General features: G+C 39.6%; 1 protein-coding gene and 1 long non-coding RNA gene across 3 annotated transcripts in view; one reads left to right on the top strand and one right to left on the bottom strand.

The window, feature by feature from the left end:
• Window positions 1-616: 616 nt before the first annotated feature.
• Window positions 617-19,479, bottom strand: TXNRD3 (thioredoxin reductase 3). 2 transcript variants are annotated; one of them, XM_072347427.1, is made up of 16 exons: window positions 19,220-19,479; window positions 13,182-13,242; window positions 12,014-12,123; window positions 11,369-11,482; window positions 9,607-9,679; window positions 8,676-8,795; window positions 8,127-8,269; window positions 6,625-6,740; window positions 6,301-6,530; window positions 6,091-6,179; window positions 5,563-5,639; window positions 4,648-4,804; window positions 4,374-4,481; window positions 3,421-3,516; window positions 2,168-2,302; window positions 617-1,899 (listed from the first exon to the last, which is right to left on the bottom strand). In XM_072347427.1, exons 1-16 carry the CDS (start codon window positions 19,340-19,342, stop codon window positions 1,837-1,839), a joined length of 1,815 nt encoding a protein of 604 aa, XP_072203528.1. In that variant the 5' UTR covers window positions 19,343-19,479; the 3' UTR covers window positions 617-1,836. The 2 variants fall into 2 exon arrangements, with proteins under 2 accessions (XP_072203528.1, XP_072203527.1); XM_072347426.1 differs by having other exon boundaries at window positions 6,091-6,183; window positions 6,305-6,530; window positions 19,220-19,478.
• Window positions 19,471-22,871, top strand: part of LOC140257808 (uncharacterized) — a 66,909-nt gene continuing 63,508 nt past the window's right edge. Inside the window, exon 1 of the long non-coding RNA XR_011905128.1 lies at window positions 19,471-19,551. This is a non-coding gene — a long non-coding RNA (uncharacterized lncRNA). The remainder of the gene's footprint in view (window positions 19,552-22,871) is intronic.

The raw sequence follows: 22,871 nt of genomic DNA on the forward strand, positions 1-22,871 counted from the left end.
AATCTCTACTCACTTTTTGAATAGCTCAGTTGAACCTCTGGTTCACCCACTTCGGCTTAGAGCTTTTGGTCACTTCTACATTATTATGCCTACTTTATTTCAAACTACAGTATTTGACTTACTAAGAGAAGAAAACTTTCAGATACACAAGGCTCTGGCAACGCTGCAGATGACAGCAAGCAGGTGGCTCTAGCCAAGAACAAGCAACTCCCCTGAGTTCTACAGCACAGCAACAGCAGAAGTTCAGCAAGTGTTCCCAGTACCCTGTAAAAGTACCCTGGAGTACTGCTAGGCATCCATAGCAAACCCTCAAAGCCTTAAAGTTACTGAATACTAGAATACCTGCAAGGTGTGGTGAAAAAAGACTAGTAAGACATTCTGGATTATACAGACTGATATAAAATTGCCCTCTCAGTTTGAATAGCAAAATCTGCATACAGAAGTAGAAGCATGTTCGTTTCCTGGAGCAAGCCCCTAGCTCTGACAAGACAAATTCCTTCTCCATTTAAGAGATCATAGAATGCACAAGTCTACGCAAGCATCAGTACCACATATGAAACAGTATCATTTAAGCACAGTAAAACTTATTATGTATGCATTAATGCGAATCATGAGGTCAGACAACAAAATGCTGTGTTATTTATTGAACTTCAAATGCCATATTACATCAGATTAAATAGTTAAAAATTATTCATTTATTATAATACAGTGTTCAAAACTGTCTTTCAAAACACCTCTTTGACCAAAACTATGAGCCAAATTCAAGCGTAATTCCCCCAGAGTAGAAGGCTAGGGGTGGAAGAAAAATTCTGAGTAATGACTGTACACAACACTACACAAAGTATGACAGCATACCAAGTCATTGTTCTCTGCCGCAACACAAGCTCCAAAGAGACATTCTATGCAATACACATCACCTCCATGGACAGGCACCTACTATATTAACAGGGCAAATTATCCCGAGATTCTTCTCTTCCAAACTTCAATACTGCACAGAAGAGTATGGATGTAATGTTTCTGGGTTCTGTGATGTTTTATACTAGAGCTGAAGCTAGATTTTAGACTATTAGCACTAAGTACAGCCATAAACAGCAGTAGCAAATTGACAAGGTCCTGCGCTCATGCTCTTTAGCCCTGACACACACAATTCCTACAATTCAATTTCTCATCTTAAAGACATGCCACCTGAGGTCAAACTATTAATGTGACAGCAGCAATGCCTTAGAAGTTTTGAAATTTTAGACTGGTTGAAGGGAGACACTAATACTTCAACTGCCCTGTTCATCCACTGCATCCAATTTGTGCCCATCTTGCCTCAACTAGATATACAATTAAATAAAACAAAATGCATCAGTGAAACAAGATAACTTTAAACTGCTGGTAAGATCCATTCAGTTATACATCTGTCTTCGACTTCAGGCATTTAGACAAAGATTCTGGAGCTTAGAAGCGTCAGCTTTAATTTGTGCAACTTGAGGATTTCCTTCAGGAGAAGTTCAGTCATCTGACTGGATGAAGATACCTCCCAACCTTGCATGGCAGCCATCAGTTATAGCTCACCTCACTGTAAGGTTCCGAGCCAGAACGTCAAAAAAGCACATTAGTGCTGATTCCAAGCAAAGTCAGGATCTAACATTCAAGATTTCCCTGCTGTATTACTGTTTTCATTTGCAACACTATTTACTGAGGAAGCCTTAATAAAGCACCACTCCCCACTGCACTACGTACAGTGGTATGATGCAAATGTCTATTTTATCCCACAATAGTTTGATGTATAAGGGCTTCCACAGCACTAAGTGTGCAAGTATGAAAACAAGTAAGACAGCAGGTTTAACCTCAGCAGCCCCGTTGAGTGATGTCTTGTCCTGAAGACTTTGTAATATCCATTGTAGTGAACACCTGCAAGAGATCAAAACAGATTGCTTATTTACTATGGCTCTGTATCATAATGCACATCGCTATCAGATTCTTCTTGTGAGATAATAATACTAGAGTTCTTTAAATTGCTACAATGGAAAAAGTTGCAGTGCACAATTAACTCCTCCTATCACATCTCAATATCTTGTAGTCAGAAGTTAAGCAAATACTGAACAACACTCAGCATAAAATACACTTCATTATTCATTTTTCACAAGTAGGTTTTCAAGGAAGTTCTTATGCCCCTTACCTCTGCACAGGTTGGATGGATACCAATTGTTTCATCAAGGAGTTCTTTGGTGAGACCACATTTTATTGCAGCTGCAAAACCTTGGGTAACTTCACCAGCATTAGGTCCAAGAACATGAAATCCTATGACACGGTTCTTTGAGGTGAGAAGAAAACAAGAATTAGTCAAGTACATAATGCTTAACACAGCTCCAGCACATCAACTCCTTCTACACTTAAATGTATATGCTATGGAAACAAGTCAATAGCATAGTCTTGGGAGGGAAGAAAAAAAACCCACAAGCCACTCTGAAGAAGATAGTTCTGTGGCTCATTTCAGCCTTCCATATCATCGTATCAGAAGAAAACAAGCTTTAACATGAGTTTGACAATTCTTGAACAACACTAACTCAAAAGATACTAAAGCTAATCAACAGCAATTGACAAAATTAGAATCTATTATTTCGTAAGTAAGCAGTATGTTCAGATCTAAACATCTTTGCTACAATTAAATTCAAATGGAGGACCTGCTTATGTTGTCTTAAAAAAAAATCTTATACCAAAAAGCTTAACTGGATGTTCTTCTCTTCCTCCAAACCGTTAAGAAGGAAAATTAAAGCACACTATGTTTGTATTTTGAGCAAGTTTTCTCTGCAGCAAGATCTACACTTGTGGCAGTAGCCTGCAGAAATGAGATAAAAATGACTGTGGCCTGTTTCAGTTCTCTTGGTTAATTGATTTATCAAGAGGAATACAAAATTTGGCTTAAAACATTTTCTCAAAATATTCCACAATGCCTTCAGAGGAGCTCTAGTCCAGGTCTGACCATAAAGTGCAAGAAATGACAAGTTCCCACCACCCAGCATGCTAGAAAAAAGGGGTTCTGTAAGGCAAGTCTCCCCTCTGGTGTTTTCATTTGGCATTTTTTGTCTCCAATAAATGCAACCTTTGAGAAAGACATACGTAGGTTACTAAGGAAGAGTAAGTGTGGGTAAGATAAGAGGAAATAAGCTATTTCATCATATAATTCCTTTTCTCCAAAGTCATTTTAAACACCAAAGTCTTCCTTTGTATCAGACAGCTTTCAAACAGATACTAGACAGCACTGGTACATTTTCTTCAAGAAAACCCACCAATCACATTTCTTATCACTGAGGTTCTAGGATCAAAATGTTTGTGTATTTAGCAGAAACCTGTGAAACACTTGAACTTTCAGCTGGTCCAAACAAATTGTCATGAATACACTGAACACACACATTCTGGCTCGCTACTTACGCTGTCAAGCTTGTTGCAGATAATCTTTGCATAACAAGTATTGTTATCTCTGCCTGGTACTGTCCATTCAAGTGGCCAGAACAAGCTGTGATAAACCTGAGAATGACAAGACAGGAACGTGACTGTCTGACAAATTCAATCCAAATTTACTTTTTCAAACTGTATTTGCAGATAGGTGATTTGACATATAATTCACTACATTTTGATTACTAGTTAAACAATGAAGTGCTTTCTTCTCTTTCTCTCTCCACCACCTACACACTCCTACCCAGTCCATCTTCCAAAAGTTATTAGAGGAACACTTGACTAAAAACACATGCTCCAATTTAAATACTTGATTTAACACAGCTACAGCATGCGATTATAATTGCAGTGAGAAACGTTTTTAAGTTAGTATGAACTTAATATCTAGTTACTATATGTTTAACCCTACTGTGCAAAACAATTAAAGCAGATGCTAAATAACACAAAGTGTATTTGAAGGACATATGGAGTTAAATACAAAGCATGCAAACGAATTTAACAGAACTGTCTTCTTCAGAGAATCACTGCCACCAGAAATTATGGTAAAACAAGTGGCTGACACTCTGAAAGTCTAAGAAAAAGATCAGGAAGAAATTTATACCCAATTTACGTACAAAGAACACACAGAAAACAGGCAATCCTGAGAGTCTGATTTACTTCAGCAGTAAGAGTATTTGTCACAATAAAAAAACCTACCCACAGCTTTTGCAACTTGATTTTGGCCTCCTGAAATCAAACACTTCTCAGCAGCATGCAAATAGCAATGCACAATTCTAATGTTATCAAGTCCAGTTGTGAATTTCTAGGGAGTCCTCTAACTTCATCATCATATGACAACACTTTCATGATCAAAGGCCTGTTGAGGTAACCTTTATTGACCCAAAAAAACCCATCAAGGTCCAAGTTAATCAAATACTGAGTGATCTCACCTCCAAATTTTGCTTTCCATATTCTTCAATGGCTTTCTCTTCAGCTAGCCCACAGCTGCCATACTCTAGAGGAGTAAACACTGTCGTTGGTACGTTGATATAGTCACACTGAAAAAGAGAATATATATTCACACTGTGCAATCAGTAATTCATAAGCAAATTTATATAAGCCTTTCCTTTTGTTTACCAAATGCTCACAATCTGACAGTCGAATCACCTCATGTCACTTGAAGCTAAAAGTACTGAAGTTAAAATTGTGTTCTTACAGATTTACCTTTGTGGAACTACCACCATAGAGCCTGCGGGCCAAGAGTTTCCCTGCCTGAATGGCAACAGGAGTAAGTTCAAGCTTTCCATCCAAGATATCTCCAATAGCATAAACATAAGGCACGTTGGTTTGTTCTTCATCATTTACAGGTACTTTCCCATTCCTTTAGAACAGAAAACAGAACAGAGTTCAATATCACAGCCTTCCTCAGAGCCCTTCAAAAACTACTAAGAGGGAGATGTTCTGCCACAAAGATGCTCAGAAAACATGCTTAGTACTTAAAATAAGAACATGTCTTTTCTACTTCAATTGCAAGCTCTTCAAAGCATCAGTTACCTTTGCCTCTACATGGTTGAAGTCAGTTTTCAATGCAAATCTGATGACAATGAAGTTGGTCAGAAATCTTTGGACATTTGATCTTTTACTCGAATGCCATACAGCTTGCAATTTATATTTTCCTCTATGGGGAAAAAGCTGCATCACTCTCATGTTTAAATTCCAGAATTACAATGCAAGGGACCTCAAGAGATCATTGAGTTCAACCCCCTGCTAAAGCAGGTTCCCTACAACAGGCTGCAAAGGTAAGCATCTACCAGTGTTCTTCCATGTGTTAGTACAGAACTTCCTACGTTCAAGTTTTAGGCCACTACTCCTTGCCCTATCGCTATGCACTACACAGAAGAGCCTGAATAAGCTTGTTTAATAAATTTCTAGCTGCTGCAAGCTGACTCTAATTCTTCTCTCTCCTGATCTATATAATCCTGCCTCTTCCTTGTACCAGGTTTTGCACTGACTCTAGGGAGAAAACCAACAAAACTCATAAGGAAGTGAGAAGTTTACTTCTTTAAATCAGCATCATTAGATATTATTAAAAATAAGTTAAAATAAATCAGTGGCTTAGAGGAGCTGAGCAATACTTACTTCTCATTGATTTTGACACCAATTGTCTGTAAGCCAATATTTCTGGTGCATGCATCCCGACCAATGGCTATCAAAACCTAAAAAAAAATTACATAAAGTAACTTTACAGAAGTGTAAATCTGATGAGGTTTTACTCTTCTCTGAAACAGCTTTAAAGCGTTCATAATTAAAGTGACTTCTCAAAAAAAAATTTAGGAAGAGGAGTCACCAGCTCTGCCTCCCTCATGAGCAACTTCTTTCAGAAACTCAACATTAGCTAGAGAACAAACAGAACACCACCACTGTGCACAGAAACTAAATTCCATTCATTTCAGTATCACCTCTTCCTGCTGACAAGGTGCAACTGAACATCTTCAATCTGTATTCAATTCCCTTCCCCCACCCCCAGCCAGGAAGTTACTTGAATTATTCACCAAGACAGACTTCCCTTTGCCTTATCCTGAACAGCTTTTAAAGTATTTTTAAGGTATTTTAATACATTTTCACAGCATGGCTATATTTATTTATTTCAAATCCAGAAACGCTTACAGTGTTATATTCTCCTTCAAAAATTTCTGGACCCTCGGTAGACTTTGCTGTCACTTTTAATCTTCCTGGTGTGCCATCCTCCAGCCTTTCTACCTGCATAAACATTTGCAAGATTAGAATGATCTTAAGCAGTATAAAGCATATGCATTTTTAATATTTTTGTGTTTTTTAATACAATGTTGTGCAAAGAGAAGGAAGCTAAGAAAGCACTTGCCTGAGTAGGTACAAACTTTCTTATGAATGTTACACCATGTGTTTCCATGTGGGCACCTATTTTTTCTGCCATCTCTTGGTCAAAGCCTCGGAGGAGTATAGAACGCACCATTACTGTGACATCTAGACCTAAACCAGCAAGAAATCCTGCACATTCCAGTGCCACATAGGAAGCACCCACAACTAGTGTTTTGCCAGGGCAGTAAGGCAGGGAGAAGAGGTCATCACTAAAAAGAAAAGAAGTTACATGGATCTTTTAATAAAGGTCTTTGCAAGCATTAGAACAGAGAATATTCAGTTCATTATGCTGTTTAATCTCACCTTGTAATACAGTATTCTTTATCTCCAGGAATACCCAGATATCGAGGCCTTTCTCCTGTGGCCAGGACAAAAGTCTGTGCTGTGTGATAGGTTACTTGTCCTTTTCTATTAGTTGCCTGTTTACATAGACACAAAAGTCTTTACCATATGAATAGGTTTTACAATGAAGTAAAAAATAAAAATAAAATCTTCACCTAAACATTGCAGATTTGTTTAAGAACTAAGTGCCATACAGATCACTGAAGAACTACATGTGTAAAGCACAGACTATTCCCTTGTTCTTCTAGGTTAGAGCACCTAAAATTATTTACTTCTTGAATTCTGCTCATATGAACAATTTAACATACATGAGTAGTCAATAACTTTAAAACCTCACAACAGATGAAGAGTGCTCTTCCACACCTTGCTTCCAAGGAAAGACAAACTAATTACAGAATGACATCAATCACTTCTTATGCTAATTTAGAAAAATATAAATTAAAAAAAAAATCTACTTAAATGCTTTAGGAGGGCCTAATACCCTATTTTAAATGAATTGAAAGTAATTTAGTTATTTTCTTGATCTCTAAAGGCCCTTGGGGAATTTTGTCCTGTCAGTGCGCCTCTTTTGAAATCCAATCTTCATTCTTCTTTATTTACCAACACAGAAAGAGAAGCTTCCTCCCCAGCGAGTTATCACATAGTTTAGGTTGGAAGGGGTCTCAGACATTCAGTGAGTACAACCTATTACTGAAAGTTTCTGTTTTACTTTATTTGTAGAAAAAGAACACTATTAAGAAGATAACCTGCATATGCAGACACTAAAACAGTTGGTAGATGAGGCAAGTAAAGCATACCATCTCCTCTGCGCTAATCTTAATTTGAAAGACATTTATCTCAGCCTCCATAAGCTCATATTGAAAGCAGACAATTGCAGCCATTGATCCAGATAATTTTCTTCAAAATGTAATTCTTCTAAGTTAACCTTGCTACACCACTATCACTCACAGCAGGACTGCCAGCACATGCTCTGTCTTGCAAGACAGTTTAATTCTTATGCTGATACAGCATAAGGTTCTATCTAGCACTATTATGCAAGTGCTTAATCCAAATTTAATTTCTGCAGCCTGTGCAGTATGCAGTACATATCGTAGTATGAAGGGTTTCCAAGGGGAATATTGTTACTGCTACAGGTTTTCTGTGCTCTTTCTTTTTTTGGCTCTGACAGCTGACCTTAAGCAAAGGTAGCCACTGAGACTACCTCACCATATACATGCAAGACTTCAGTTTAACCAATATCCTCCTTACTCCTATGTTTACCAATCTAGAAACTTACACCGTGACATGAAATAAAGTAAAACATTAATTTGAATTGGTAACTTATTACAGGAACTACTTTTTTTAGGCTGACTGAAGTAGGCAATGTCAGAATGAAGATTTTTCCTTGATGGAATTTAAAAGGTAGCTCAAGAGCCCAAGTTTTCCCTCCCAACTAAATAAAATCTTTTAAACATACCACATACCTTAATTTTGTGTGGTTCAACAAATTCTCCATAGGAATTCTGGTATGTCACAGATTTCTCTCTTAACGACAATCGATAGCCCCAGTTTAAAGAGCCAATGTAGTTTTGAACTGCTTCTACCATGATCTCCCAGTTGTGTTTAACTGAAACAAGCCATTAATTTCATATTTTAGAAACCAAAACAATGAACCGTTAAAGAAAAGCTCAAATCTTATTCATTGTACATCTTGTTAAGCAGCCATCATTGTTATTAGTAATGATGATACCTATTAAGAGTCTTAAATCACCATGATGTATGTGACTTGTAATTAACTGAAATAAGCCCATTTGAGAAGTCTGTCCATTTATTTGAGATGATACAGAGAACAAAACACAATTAGCTTCTAAAAAGACTTTTATGTATGACTCAAGGAGGAAGAATCATTCTGATTCACTTAGTAAACAGAAGCAGAGTTCAATAGTTACCTAAGTCTGAAGTACACAGGACTGTCATAACTATCACAGAATCATCTGTACAGAGTCTTATCTGTCCTCTATGTTCTCACTAACCTTGTTCTTCATACTGCCAGCCATACGCCCTTGAATCTTTGAGTGCCTGCCCAAGAAGAGCCGCTTGATGCATTAGCTTCTTCGGAATACAACCTACATTTACACATGTACCACCAAGTCCTAAGATGGGAAGAACTGTGTTATTGCTTGCATGAACAAAATATTTATGCTTCTATTACATGCTTTGTCTAGTCACCCATATATCAGTTCATGATATTGCAACAAAACTAACATTTTAAAATACGAGTACACCAAGGTTACAAATTTGTATTTAGTTTAAGAGGTCATTTGACTCAACTGGCCAAAAAGGAGTTTGTATGGTGTCTTCAACATAGATCCAGGATAGCTATTTAAAGGGTGCTTTGTAAGTGACTTTGATCAGCAAGAGAGCGTGACAAAAAGCCCAGATTTCAGTATTATCTATTCTGTGGAATCTGAAATACGAACTTGCTTTAAAGCTATGAAAACACATTCACACTTTGACTCAGCCTGACCACTGAAATTCCTTACTCATTCTCAATTGCCAATAGCATTAATAAGGTCAGACAGTAGCTGCTTAATTATAAAAAGGTGATGCATGCATAGCCATGCAGTCATGCTGTTTTAGACATAACCTAGATCAGTCATTCATGAAATAAAACCAGATGAACTAAAAGGCATTTAAAAAAAAAAAACAAACAGGCAAGAGATTGTGAATATGTACACACACGTTTGGCCACAAATTTGAAACTGAATTATAACAACATTTATGAAAGAACAGCGAGCTAGCAATATACAAAAGGGAAGTAAAACATCCTGGCATGTCAGTAAAGCAACTCCTTTGCTATATGTTCTAGAATTACAGGAATTCTGCCATAATTTTGAAGAATACAAATCCATACTATCTTATAAATCACTACATTTATCACTGGTACTCAAACATCATACTTACCCCAGGAAGTTCCCAGGGGCGTTGGCACAACATAATCTAATACCATCACCTTCTTTCCCAAGGTAGCAGCTTCCTGTAAAAAAAAAAAAAAATAGAGATAAACCAGCATTAATGAACATTTTCTTGACCAAGAAGCATGACTGTTCATTTGCACTCATGATATACTTAGCACAAATATAAGTCTCTTTTGCTAGTCAGTCCCATTACCATGTGCAGCTCTTCTACCTTCTCCACTACCAAACACTCATGTCCTATGAGAATGATGAGAAAACTTGGGCTTCTTCAATCTGAAGAAAAGGTTACATAACAGCAACCTTCCAGCACCCAGGAGTTATGGTATTGGAGCCATGCTTACTGCAGTGGCAAGTGGTGGAATGATAAAAGATGAAGTCTCTAAGTTGAAACAGAACAAACTTCATTTCATGAAAACAGCTAAGCAGGAAAACAGGATGTCCAGACACAGCAGTACCTCAAGATCTTGAAGATTTTCAAGACCAAAATAAATAAGGTCCTGCATAACCTTATCTCATCCTGATTGAAGCCAGAACTTTGATTAGATATCTACCTAATGTCCATTCCAAACTGAATAATCCTATAACCCTATATCCACGGAACAACCAAGCACTTGAGTCAATCTACTCTATATTAGACTTTAAGGGCTCTGAAGCACCTAAAGGTTTGATCCAATCTGTTTAAGAGCTCCTGCATACAGTTGCTGTGATCCTGGATCAAACAAGTTCAGAATTACCCACTTATTTCCTATTTTCTGAATAACTGAACTCTTCCACTCTCAACAAGTTGGTAATTACCACCAAATTTACAATTTACATCCCAGAAGGCACTGAGGAAAGATCTGTAGCATTCTGAATATAACTAGCCAGCTGAAGCAATTGTGGGGTAAAGTGGAGGGAGATTTATGTTTAACAGTTTATTACACTGTAACTACAGGAAATAGAAGAGCCTTTCAGAAGCCCTCTTCAGTCCAAGGACACTGAAGTCCATGCCGTATCAACCACCTGTGACTGACTATTAGGATACATACACAATTCTGGCAGAAGGGAAGAACTCACACCTTCTCCCACAAATTGGAATAAAGTACAATGCCATATCTCCTCTACCTTTCTTATATTGATGTAGTTATAGCTGCATGCCTAACTGTATCACTGTATAGCAGTCAGCAAGGCTACCAAGAGCAACCTCATCAAGCCGTAGCCATAAGCTGATGGTTAAGATAGCTAGCTGAGAAGCGGGAAACACAGGTTTAAATCCCTCATGTAGAAACTGAACCCACATCTGAGATTCAGAGGCTCTCTGAGTAAACAGCTAACTGTGAGAGAGGTGCACAATCTATTACTATTTCTGAAAAAGTAGCTAGAAGGAACAACAAAGTGTGAAACAATTAATTCAGATAACAATAGAAAACACTTCATTTTAGATGACTGGTAGTCCTGGATCCTAATATGCAGAAGTACTTCAAGAACAGCCTGCAAGTTTTCCAAATTACTGTTTGGAAGCATTCAAGTGCCTGTACACTGTACATTCCACTCTCAGCTAGGAACCTAAAACCTATTATTAGATCAAGACCTGAGTAGTCATTGTCTAGGAAGTGGCCCATACAGACTGTCATGCATTGAATGACTACTACTAAGACCGCTACTGATTCGTTAACAAGAGTAACACTACTAATCATCATAATATATATTGTTTTATTCTACTGTGATTAATATGGAAACTTATTTTTGATGAAGTTATCATGTCATACCTTGGAACAAGCGAGTCCACCTGAGCCACCACCAATAACAATGAGGTCATAATCATAGGTTTCTGCATCTTTGACATCCCCAAGAAGTTTCTGCAGCGTTCCATTCTCATAAGCCTGTAAAATGAAGTCACCACATGTTTTTAAGTAAAAACTGAAATACAATGCCTTTTCTGACCTAGATCACTCAGTCTAATTACTTCCCCTTCAATATTATAACAGAAAACACAGCTGTTCCTGAATTTCCTTGTCTGTATGGCCAAGGACTCCTCCAAGGCATCTGATCTAGCTGAGCCTGCTCAGAAAAGTGGATCCCCAAAAATTTTTGGTTAAGTTTATGACAATGGAAAAGATTCTAACATATTAATGTTTTATTTGCAGAATAGACTTTAGGCCACAGAACATGCAAGGTTTTTACCTTGATGGTCTATTTCCTCAGTCCTACAGCATGAATTGTGTGCTGCACAAACTCTCTAAGAGACTGTTTGCAGCAAATACAAGAAAATACACACTTGCATATTTGTAACAGAAATGCAGAGGCTAAGTTAATTCACCAACAAGCTAGACAGTAAAGCACAAGAAAAGTGGCTGGACCTAACATCACCCCCCACTCTTGTCTACTCCTAGTTATTTTTTAAAGAAAGTTACCTTGTAAGTTGCATCACAGCCACCTATATGTTTTCCATCGACAAAAACATTAGGCACTGTCCTCTGATTAGTTAGCTCTGCTAACACTTGCTGAATACTGGGTCCATCCTCTAAAAACAAATGAAAAAGGGTACATTAAACAACTATTTTCAAGAAGGGAACTTTTAAGACAAGTTGTTTTAAGACCATCATTGCCTGACCTGACATGTGAATCACCAGCACCAATAGGCAGGCTCAGTTTAGAGCTCTCAACAGTTGCACAGTAGTAAATGTGGGAAGACTTTACAGTAATCACTGGTTTAAAATCTTTTACCATCAGTGATTGTAACAACTGCAAGAGACATATTCTTAATGACAAGAAATTTCAGGAAATCAATCAAGCAAATACTGAGAGCTGTACTGTGTATATCTTGGGCTATATCTAATTTACACTATCTCAGCTTTTATTAATAAAAAGTAAAAAATAAGTCAGAAGAGGTACTTGGATTACTAACACATTTTCCCCCTCAAATACCGCTTAAACACACTTGAAAAGAAAGGATTAGAAACTACATTTTCTTTCTATGCGCAGGAAAAATAAAATACATAATCAAACAATGACACTTAAATCAACAGTTTACTAATGGTGTGATGAAAAACTTAGTGAGAATTATTTTAGAAACTTTGTTCTTAGAACTACAGGCTTTATATACAAATGTATAATGCACTACATAAGTAGTTGAAAGTAAAGCAGCTTAGGCATTAGAAAAAAACTCGAATGAATAACAGTCAAGACTGTGGAATTCACATTATTTCCAATGACTCAGCAACCTTCCCTATGAAGGTCACTGTTACACCACATCAAACATTAACAATTCATCTAAAAGCCTTAAGAGAAGTAAGAGAAAACTACCAAAGGCTTATTCCTGAAAGATGGGACTCCCAAAGGAGAAACAGATCTCACATCCTCTGTGCATACAATCAGTTGATGGTTTGTACAGAAAGAGGAAGTCTTTAGTTAACTATTTTTTTGCCTTTGTACACTTAAAGTTGAGACTCAATAATCCTCATGAGTCCTTTCCATGATTCCTTAAGTAATATAGTTAGTTTAGGTCAGCTTAAAGTCATGCGCATTCACCCAGTTTTATTTACATTAAGCAACACCTCATACTTTCTTTCTGCTACTTACCAGTTACATCCAGTTCCAAAGCATAGTACTGTACACCTAGTGAGCTGAAGAGCTCTTTTACCTATAACAGAAAAGGACACAATGTTTTTGTACCCAGGCAGGCTGCCAAGGCAAAGCTTTCACAAGATCCAATACACAGTTCAGGGTAAATGCAGACTTTTAATTCTCAATTACACAAACTTATAAGGACTTAAGACTCAATTATAATTCTTTGAGGGTACAGCCATAGATGTCTTCCATCAAGTTTGGCACTACTTCGACGTTTTGCACAGTCCTCATTTAAAGTCAGGCTGCTTAACATCATTCAGACAAAGTAAACCGCAGAGTAATCTCCTATTACAAGTTTAACAGATCTTAAGAGACACCTTATTTATACAACTGGCTTAGCTGCAGACCTCAACATCCCGTGAATAGGCAAAAACAATAATTGCTATGTAGAAAAATATCATGAAGAAAAACAATGCAGCAGACAGACTTCGTGAGTACTAAGGAAAGAAAGGAGAATGGGGATTAGAAGATAACTTGCAAAACACTGTTAAGCAAAAAAAGAAAACAAAACAACCCCAAACCAATATAAAAAGCCACAAGAGTAATCTCTAAGCACACACACAGCGAGGGCAGCACAAGCCTACCAGCCCTGTATTCAGTCTTTCAGTTTTAGTCACTGTATTTCAGAAAAGATTTAGAACAAGTGGAGAACAATTAATCTAAGCAGTCGATGAGTTTAACTTGAAGAAAAGATGTTGAAAAACAGCTGTGTTTAAATAATTAACTGACTGTCGTAAGGAAGAAAAGTGGTGGAAGCAGTAACTGATGGGATCGAACTGCTTCAAGAGATCGTTATTGGACCACAAGAAAAGGTTTTCCTGACAGCAAGACACTGAAACACATTACCCAGGTGGAAGACAATCCAGATTATTAAGTGACTTCAAAGTGCACATCAAATGTTTTAACTATGACGTCTCCAACTCTGAGGCTTGGGACAAGACTGGAATTTATTCCTGATTTTGGATTTCTGGTTTAACATCTGCCTCAGCCTCCAGGACCAGACAGAAGCAGTTCTAACCTATTTGCCTTTTCTGCTTATTTGTTTCCCCTACTAAATCGTTCACATCTTAAGTTTTTCAGGTATCCAGGAGCCAGCATGGAAACAGTCAATCACCTCTTTATATGAGCCCTGAAAAGGAAAAAGACACTCGATACAACAACTTGAGTGATTTTTTTTCCTCCATGGGTTCTGGGTGCTCTTCTAATACTAGTTTTGAATGGACAGAGTGCTGCTGCCAGATTCGAATCAAGCAGCCTTTTAGAAATGAGATTTTTTATGGCAGCATCTATTTGTAAAACTGGCAAAACTGAAATTGTGTGAACTGTTCTCACACTTTGACAAGGACATACCTCACAACACAGGTAATGTTACAGCTGGCTTATTTACTCTCAAAATACATCTTGGCAGACTTACCTCTGCAAAGAGATGTTGTAAGGCACTGGGTGAAATATCTGCTTTTCACCCTGTCTTGATGTAAGAACAGCTCTAGCAAGAAGCTATAGCTAAACTTCTGCATGCTCCTTGCCAGCCTGGATTCTCAATGGCAGCTTAGTGTGCTTTGTGGTTGATTCAAGGAAAAAAAATACTCCAACAACCAGCTTTCTGAGCTTTCAGATCAATGCCATATTTATTGACAACACTAAGAGTAAGTCGAACCACATTTAATAAGCTTAAAAATGTAAAATATGATAAAAGCTTTTTGTGTCACTGTGATCCATGCAGTTATTGTGCCAAGCACCAAGTATTTCACTGCTCTCTGCTTTCTAATAGTTTCAACTTTAGTAAGACAAATATACAGCTTTTGAATTAGGTATTAATGAAACAAGTTTCCTTACATCACATTGAAACAGTAATGTATCAAAATAAACCCTGCTTGTATATATGACAGCAATAATTTTGCACCCACAATATAATTGAAATCAGAAAGGACTTTTCCAGAGGTCACCTGATGCAGCTTCCTGCTCAAACAGGACCAAACGTGAAGTTGGATCACGTTGGGCAAAGTACTGTTCAGTTTAGTTCTGAACACCTACAAGGACAGACAACATCACATCTCTGGGCTGTTCCCTTATTTGCCCACCCCCAGTGAAGAACTTCCCTTTCATCTTATTACAATATCCCTTGTATAACAATGTGCATATTGTCCTTTGTTCCTTCATTGTAAAACTGAGAAGAGTGTGGCTGTTCTCCCTATCAGGTATCAAGTAGGTGATTAAGCAATGTAATCCGTAGTTACCTTCCTCTTAAGGCTGAACCAACTAACCTCTTTCTAAGACATCCTGTGTCCCAGGCTTCTAAAACCATCTACACAGCCCTAAAAACTTTCCTTCTAAACCCATTCTTACCCTCAGGCTTGCTTGCTTACTGGAGAGACTACAGCTGTGGACTGAGTGAGTGGGAAACGGCAGCAAAACTGTTCCTGCTCTGCAATTGCTGTTATAAAGCCTAAGCTGAATGCCATGAAACATCAAAAAAAGCAAAGCTCAAAAAAGATTGCTGCTATCAAGTGGCACTACAACTCTGAAGGGAAGTCACAGAATTTTCTACTTGGCTGATGTTTTAGTCTGCAGCAGAACAGCAGGGCACAACAGGCAAGTTTTCATTAGTGGCTTTAAAAAATACATATTAAAGCAAATGCATCTAGAACAGTGAAACAACAGACAGCAGTAGGGAGGACAGGACAGAGAACATTTTTAGAACAAGAAAGGATTACACTCAAGAAGAAACAATTTTATAGCAATGCCTTTAGGTGATGTTTATTCTCTACTGAAGATACAGAGTAGAGAAAAAGAGCCAGACAAATATCAGGATCCTAATTAGAAGCAGTTATTATAGATTATATGAATAGATTATGCATTTGTTGTGATGAAGCAGCAACAAGAGTGACAACTATACATTCAAAGTTATGAAATCTTCAATACAGGCAAGATCTTGCTTTGGAAAGGAAAATAAGAGGAAGAACAGAAAGGTAACAGCAAGCATGAGTAGCCTAGAGAAAGCAAACAGGAAATGTTTTCTGGTAAATGCTAAGAATTCTCCAGAGCAAGTAGTACAACTGAAGTTACAAAACACAAAACCTTCCCAGGCTAAATACAGAAATAGATCGCACAAAGCTTAGAAATTGGTATAGTATGTTACACGTCTGCCATTTCGAATATCAACTAGTATTTAATAGCCACAGCCAAACTGACCAGACGTTCCTGTGGATACAGGTGATTATTAGTAATAGCATAACACGTAACTGGAATTACTGGCAGCTTTTATACAGTTACAGTTGCTACTGTTAAAATAATTTCTAATGTATCACAGTGTTCAGACCCAGCGATTTTTCATGCTAAAAAAACACCCCTTTGTTTTCTTTATATGTCTTATTTAGCATTAGTCTCATCAGAGAAGTTAAGAAGTTAAAGAACAATCAAATTAAGTTACGATGAGGAAGTCATTCCAGTACCACCTCCTCCCCACCACTGCCTGACTTAAGCAACTGAACAATAAATCACACTTCCAGAAGAACTGCACAATTGCCCAGTCATGCTGCTAGCTAAGCCAAACAAACACAGCTACCTAATTAATGCATTTAGAGATTTATTTGCAGTTCTCACAGAAGAATGATCTTAAAATTCCAGCATGGCTACATCCATTTGAAATAATCATAGAATGGCTTGGGTTGGAATGGACCTTAAAGATCATCTGGTTCCAACTCCCTGCCATAGGCAGGGTTGCCACCAAGGAGCTCAGTTTGCTCATGGCCCCTTTCAGCCTGGCCTTGAATGCCTCCAGGAATGGGATGTTTGAAAGAAAGAATTCTTCCCACTCATCTTTTAGAACACGAATGTATTGTGAACTTGCAATAAACATCATCAGTTTTTCAATTAATCCTACCAAAACCACATTGCTAACAGCCATCTATGGTGAGACACGCTGCATAGTATTAATATCTGTCTTTACGAATTCAAAACTATGTGATTATAGGCTAAATACCCAAGCTGTAACAACTCTTCCAAATTATATCCACTTCATTAATTGCGTAGACCAGATTAGAACACTGCATTACCCATTGTTCTCTCATTCCTTTCACTATTTTCTAAGCTTTCATAGGGAGGAGATGATAATACTCATATTATTGCAGATATTTCTTTTACCAAATGATGTCTCTTGTGGCTTCTCCCCCTACAAGCTTTCTTCTAATCATCCCTCCGCAATACAAACAATTTCTACTGGTTCTCTTCATATATTATCCTTCTCTCCTGTTCAAAAAAAGGAACATAAACCAAGGAAACCTGTAAAAGGCTCTTTTCTGCTTCACATCCTGCCCCTCCAAATTTACCACCTGTGACTCAACATTCGCTTAAGGTCTTTTAACACTCCTGCCTAGGAAAGGCCATGAGAGAGGCCTCCTCCTACCCCAGATACATATTCTCTGCTTTGTGGCAAGAAAGACTGTATTCCCCAGATCTGATTGTGTCCTAGAAGCAATTAAAGCAGTCTGATGGATAAACTCTGTACTAATGCAGGAAAGGACATTCATCTGGAATTTAATTACTGGACTGCAATGAGCCTACTTTTCTCATTAGCTCCTTGTGTTAGTCAAGCCGCAATGCAATGGTAAAAAGAGATTTATGAATAGGTTGCAAGGTTTGAGAAGTTACTACGCTATTATATGACCTCAAAAACACTGGACTGAACACCATGTGTGCCAACCAACTAGTCGACTGGTTAGGACCACTGAAAGCACAAAGAATAATACAGACAGGGACAACTTTTAAGTATTTCTCAAAGAACAGCACTTTAGTCATCAACAAGCCGTTCCCCTCCAAATAAGATACCATTTCTGCACTTGAGCAAGATGACCAGCCTACCGTTAATCATTTTTACAAACTTCCACTGATAAGATAAACAACTTTTATTAGGAAATAGCTGCTTACTATGCTAGCTTTCTGCCACAACATTCATGGCGAGAAGAAATTGATTAGTTTGTCCTGTTACTTTATACTCAGAAGCTTCCCCTCCCAAAAGCTTGACTAAGTTACAAGTTGAGATAGAATATGCTCAGTATGTTCTCCTACAGCAAACTCACAACATAACCTTCCCTCCCAAGAGCTTCTGTGACTAAGCCTAAACCATACAGAAATGCAGCTTCTGAGTCCTTTTCCTGGTTGTCAGATAGTCTTCAGTGGAGCAGAACTCAATCCCACACCTCCTATCACATTTTTAGGCATAGTGCTATTAGGTTTAAACATTTCTTAACACAGTCTTTGTAAACATTCATGATTCACAGTGCCTACGAACACCCAGATTCTGTGAGGGGTATAAATGAAGCCTGATGTTTCGAATGAATTCTAATGAAGATCCTGCCTTTCTTACAGACCTTTTGCTCACCAGATACAGCTACGTGTGATTCACACCTAACAGGGCTAGAAAGATTTCTGTTCCCTCCAATCACCACAACTCATCACTAGGAACTTTTCTTTAGTAGAACGTAAGTCATGGCTGGAATTCAGAACTTATGCTCTTGCAACACAGTCAGCCTTCTCCCTCCAATTTCAAAACCAGCAGAAGGCTCAGCCTATCCTCTGAGCAGCAGTTCTGCACAAGTTAGACACAAGCCCTCAGCAGGCAAACACACAGCCAGCACCCCGACCTCCAGCCAACAAACCCAAGAGCAGCCCGGCGGAGGCAAAAGTACCACGTAGCGCTTCCCACGCACTCATCTACCTTAGAAGAGGAAAAAATCGCCGAGGACCCAGCTCGGACCTCGCATCACTTCAATACTATGGGCTCCAATGGGCGGGAAGGACACGACACCACAGATCGCGGCCCACCCCCCGCACGGCGCAGTGCCCGCTCTCGTCCCCCTTCCACGTGCACTCCCTAGGCCGGAGCCTCCCGCCTCGCCCGGGGGCCGCATGAGCGGCCTGCTCCGGCCCGGGAGGAGGGGAAGCTACAGCGTACGGCCCAGACGAAGCGAGGCCCCGCGGCGCCTCCTCACCCGATGGCAATAGGGACAGTAGCTCTTGCTGAAGATCATGACGCGGTGCGTGGCGATGAGGGTCCGCACGCGGAGCTTCAGGCCATCCCAGTCTGGGAGCTGCGTCTGCCCAGGTGGCGGCATGGCGGGGCCGTGCTGAGGCGAGCGGCACTGAGGTGAAACCGCCCGCGCGCACCCCGCTCAGCCAACAGCGGCGGCGCGTGCCCGACGCCCGATCTGACCCTCAGCCCGACTACGCCCCTTCCGGAACGGGGAAAGAGACGGGATGGGTCGAACCATTCGCACGGAGGAGGGAACAAAGAGACAGGGAGCTTTCCGCGCTTTATTTCAAGGTACTGACTAAGAATCGTCATCACGTAACCCATATTGTTGTTATATCGGAGGTGGTGAGAGTTACAGCTTACCAAAATATGGCATAGAAGGGGGGGTAAACTTGCGCTTTTAAAAACACACGTCCCCTCTGAGAGGAGGAATGGAGTGAGGCCGGAGGAGAGTGAGGAGCCGGTGCATGCGCGGGCTGTGGCTCCGTGCTCTGGTGGCGGGATGCTGCTCTGTGTCAGCCAATGTAGCTCCGATTACTATTAGCATCACAGGCTGATCCCATCTTTTGTGCACAGCTTTGCTTCTTAGAATATCATAGATAAAATTTAGCCCTCGAGATTTTACCCTTCAGGTGGAGCCGTACCTGTTAGGAGCTGAGAGTAGGGCTAGCGTGCAGGCTTTGGACACGCATTATGCTCGCTAGCAGACCATGCTGACATGTTTAAGTAATGGAAAGGTAAACACTTCTAAATGAAGTGGTTAGGGAGGGGAGATTCTGAGGAAGGAGGGGACTGGCCTGTGGAAAGAACCAGAAAATTGTTTTACGCAGAAGTGAGAATGATTCTATTCAGTGAGAACTGTGGCTCCGTGCTGGCCTGTCATCAACTACAGAAACAGCCTAAAGAGTGAGAGTAAACTTCCTCGCCTTCCACATGAAAGGCCCTGTTCTGTCTTTTCTAGTATAAACAATTAGAATAAAAGGAACTGGTCTCACTTAAGACAGACTTCTCATGGAATTACTCATCTTGGTCTGGGGATTAGTAAAAGCTAAGCCCTGTAAAATAGTCCTTAAGGATGTAGCATGGTAAGATACTGATGCAAAATGCACAAAGGAGAGATTTAAGAAGGGAAGGAAAGGGAAGAGATATAATTTCCACATCTCTTGCACAGGACTAGACAGCTTTTGGCATCCTAAGGCTTTGATCTCATATTTAGAAGTGTAAATGTACACACCATACTTGAAAACATGGAGTTAGAGCCTCTGCTCGAAAGGACAAATTGATGAAGACAGCAGATGTTGAAAGCATTTCCAAATGAACTTGTTTGCAAGTAGAGATTTGGAGAAGAAACAAATGGCTGGTAGAAAAGAACCAGGGGACTATTTGAAACATAACAATGTGATAGGCCTTAATCTTTTGTTTAAAATCAAATTCATGTGTCACCTGGGCTTGCTCCTGTTCTTCAGGGACACTGAAATAGCTAGGAGTCTTTAGGCTGCTGAAGGGAGTGAAGAATAGACAGAGAGCTCCCAGTCACACTTCTTTGTTCTCCAATTCAATCCTCATGTGTCAAGACAGAAAAGGAAAGATCATGGCCTATCTCCAGCTTCGTATTCCACTGGGAATCTGTCCATGGGATGATATTTACTGAGGTTGCTGCCCCTCTTACATACCCAGAATGCTCTAACAGAGCTAAGAATGAATAGAGACTGCACCTTAAAATAAAGAAGGTGACAAAAGCCACAAACCACAGCCTAATGCTTTCTCACATTATGCCAGTGCCTTCCCCGACCTCCTGGGAATTCACCCTCTGCACCAGGAGAAGAATAAATATATTGTATTTTAGAACCACATTTCCTGATTTGCACAAGGAGCTCCAAATCTGCCCCGAGCTTCAAGCATTACTAAAGACGTCAGTCTTAAGCCAGGAGACAGCCAAAATCCTTGGCCATGAGCTTGGTTCCACCCTTTGTCAACATCAACAATGGAGACACTGAGCCATGCTGGAGGCTGCTGAAAACCTGATTTGATAGCCAGTCACTTGGGTGACATGCAGATTGCCTGCAGCTCAGGATTTATGAATTAGTGTTGATGGCAAATGATGTCAAAAGCCTTCTGGCGCATTCATGGATTTTGGCACCATTAAGCACGTTACCATCAGCCTGTTGGAGTGCTGGTGGTACACAAAATACAGGCTGTGTAATAACCCTGTTCTTCAAGTCTGGGACAGGAGAGCCTTTGGATCAGAAAAGACTTCAGCTGGGGAGGGAGGGGGAGTGGTTATTCTTCCTTCACTGAAGAAAGAGGAAAATAATCTCTTCAGCCAAGAATCAGCACTCTCCAAGATGGGCTGGGCATAGCAGTAACTTCTGTGAGCAGCGGCAGTACTAAAATACAGAGGGCTGCACACAGCAGAGGGCAATCACATCTTCATTGTTGTAGGGATTCAACATCCCACCCTGGAGACAGTGGTGGAGCATCGAAATGAGGTCTGGATGTTAACTGCTATTGGCAAGTCAATGGGGGGAGCTCAAGGCACACCAGGAATTATTTTTCATCAAGATCTTGAGCAGACAGTGAGAAGCCTTTGTGCTCCTTTTCAAGGGATGTCTGAAACAAGGCAGTTAAAATGAAATAATTGAGGTGGAAGTGTTGGGACCTGCAGCCATTAATGATGTACGCATATTTTTGCTCCATCCAATGCTCATTCTTGTGAAGCTGTAATGGACACATTGGGTTCTGTACGTTTGCTTTCCTCATTTTTCAAACAATTTGCTGCTTTGTGCCTGCAAATGAGAGGTGGCTGTGCTCCTGCTCTTCTGCAAATGTTATGTTGGTGGTCCTGTGTTTCAGAATTTGGCCCTGCTGAACGTATCACATCTTATCACTATCAGCTTAAAGTGTAAGAGGAGTGTTCTTTGAACAACAATTAATTGATCATTAATAATGATAATAATTAACATCATTATTATAATGTACTAAGGTGAGCATGAGGCTTTCTGAATGCATCATAATTAGATTGCCAGCAGTTTGGCTCAGGGAATGTCTCCTCCCATAGATATAGGGCACAAGGGCACAGTTTATGAAGAGTTACATACTTTATAATAAATACCTTTAGGGCTAATGCCAGGTCTTCTTCCTTGGGTGGCTGCAGCAAGAGGGGAAACAACGAGGCTGTCACGTTCCAAGGATATATGCAGACCAGGCTCTTCCTTTGCCCGGATGAAGCTTTAATCAAGTCAGAAAGACTCAGCCTGAATCTAAACGGTTTCCACCATTCAATTGTGCTAAATGCTGCAAGCTGAAAGCTCTTCTAGAGCGAACAGAAAGTGTCGGTGCTCAGCTACTTTACAGAACGCGCCCTTTATTTGCCTGCTTTAATGAACAGCATGGTGTCCATCTCCTGTGCACCGAAGTCACCTTTCCGTGCCAAATTTCTTACAAGGTCTTCTTAAAAGAAAAAGGTAAAGGAAAGAAATGAAGAGAGAAGGGATAGAAAAGTCTTTAATCTTTTAGAAATATGGAAACTTGGCTGTGTTTCTAAGCAAAACCAGTTCCTGTAAGAAGTTGCGTGCTACACATTTCCCAGGAGAGTATTATAATGAAAGGTT

Source organism: Excalfactoria chinensis, chromosome 12, assembly GCF_039878825.1.
Source record: "Excalfactoria chinensis isolate bCotChi1 chromosome 12, bCotChi1.hap2, whole genome shotgun sequence".
NCBI classification, from domain to species: domain Eukaryota; kingdom Metazoa; phylum Chordata; class Aves; order Galliformes; family Phasianidae; genus Excalfactoria; species Excalfactoria chinensis.

What these genes read in the sequence shown, in the direction of transcription:
- TXNRD3 (XM_072347427.1), bottom strand. Translation starts at nt 19,342, where the DNA reads ATGCCGCCACCTGGGCAGACGCAGCTCCCAGACTGGGATGGCCTGAAG. An exon ending in TTGAACCACACAAAATTAAG is followed by an intron (nt 6,741 to 8,126) that starts GTATGTGGTATG and finishes CTATGTAAACAG; the next exon opens with GCAACTAATAGAAAAGGACA. An exon ending in ATGGTGGTAGTTCCACAAAG is followed by an intron (nt 4,482 to 4,647) that starts GTAAATCTGTAA and finishes TCTCTTTTTCAG; the next exon opens with TGTGACTATATCAACGTACC.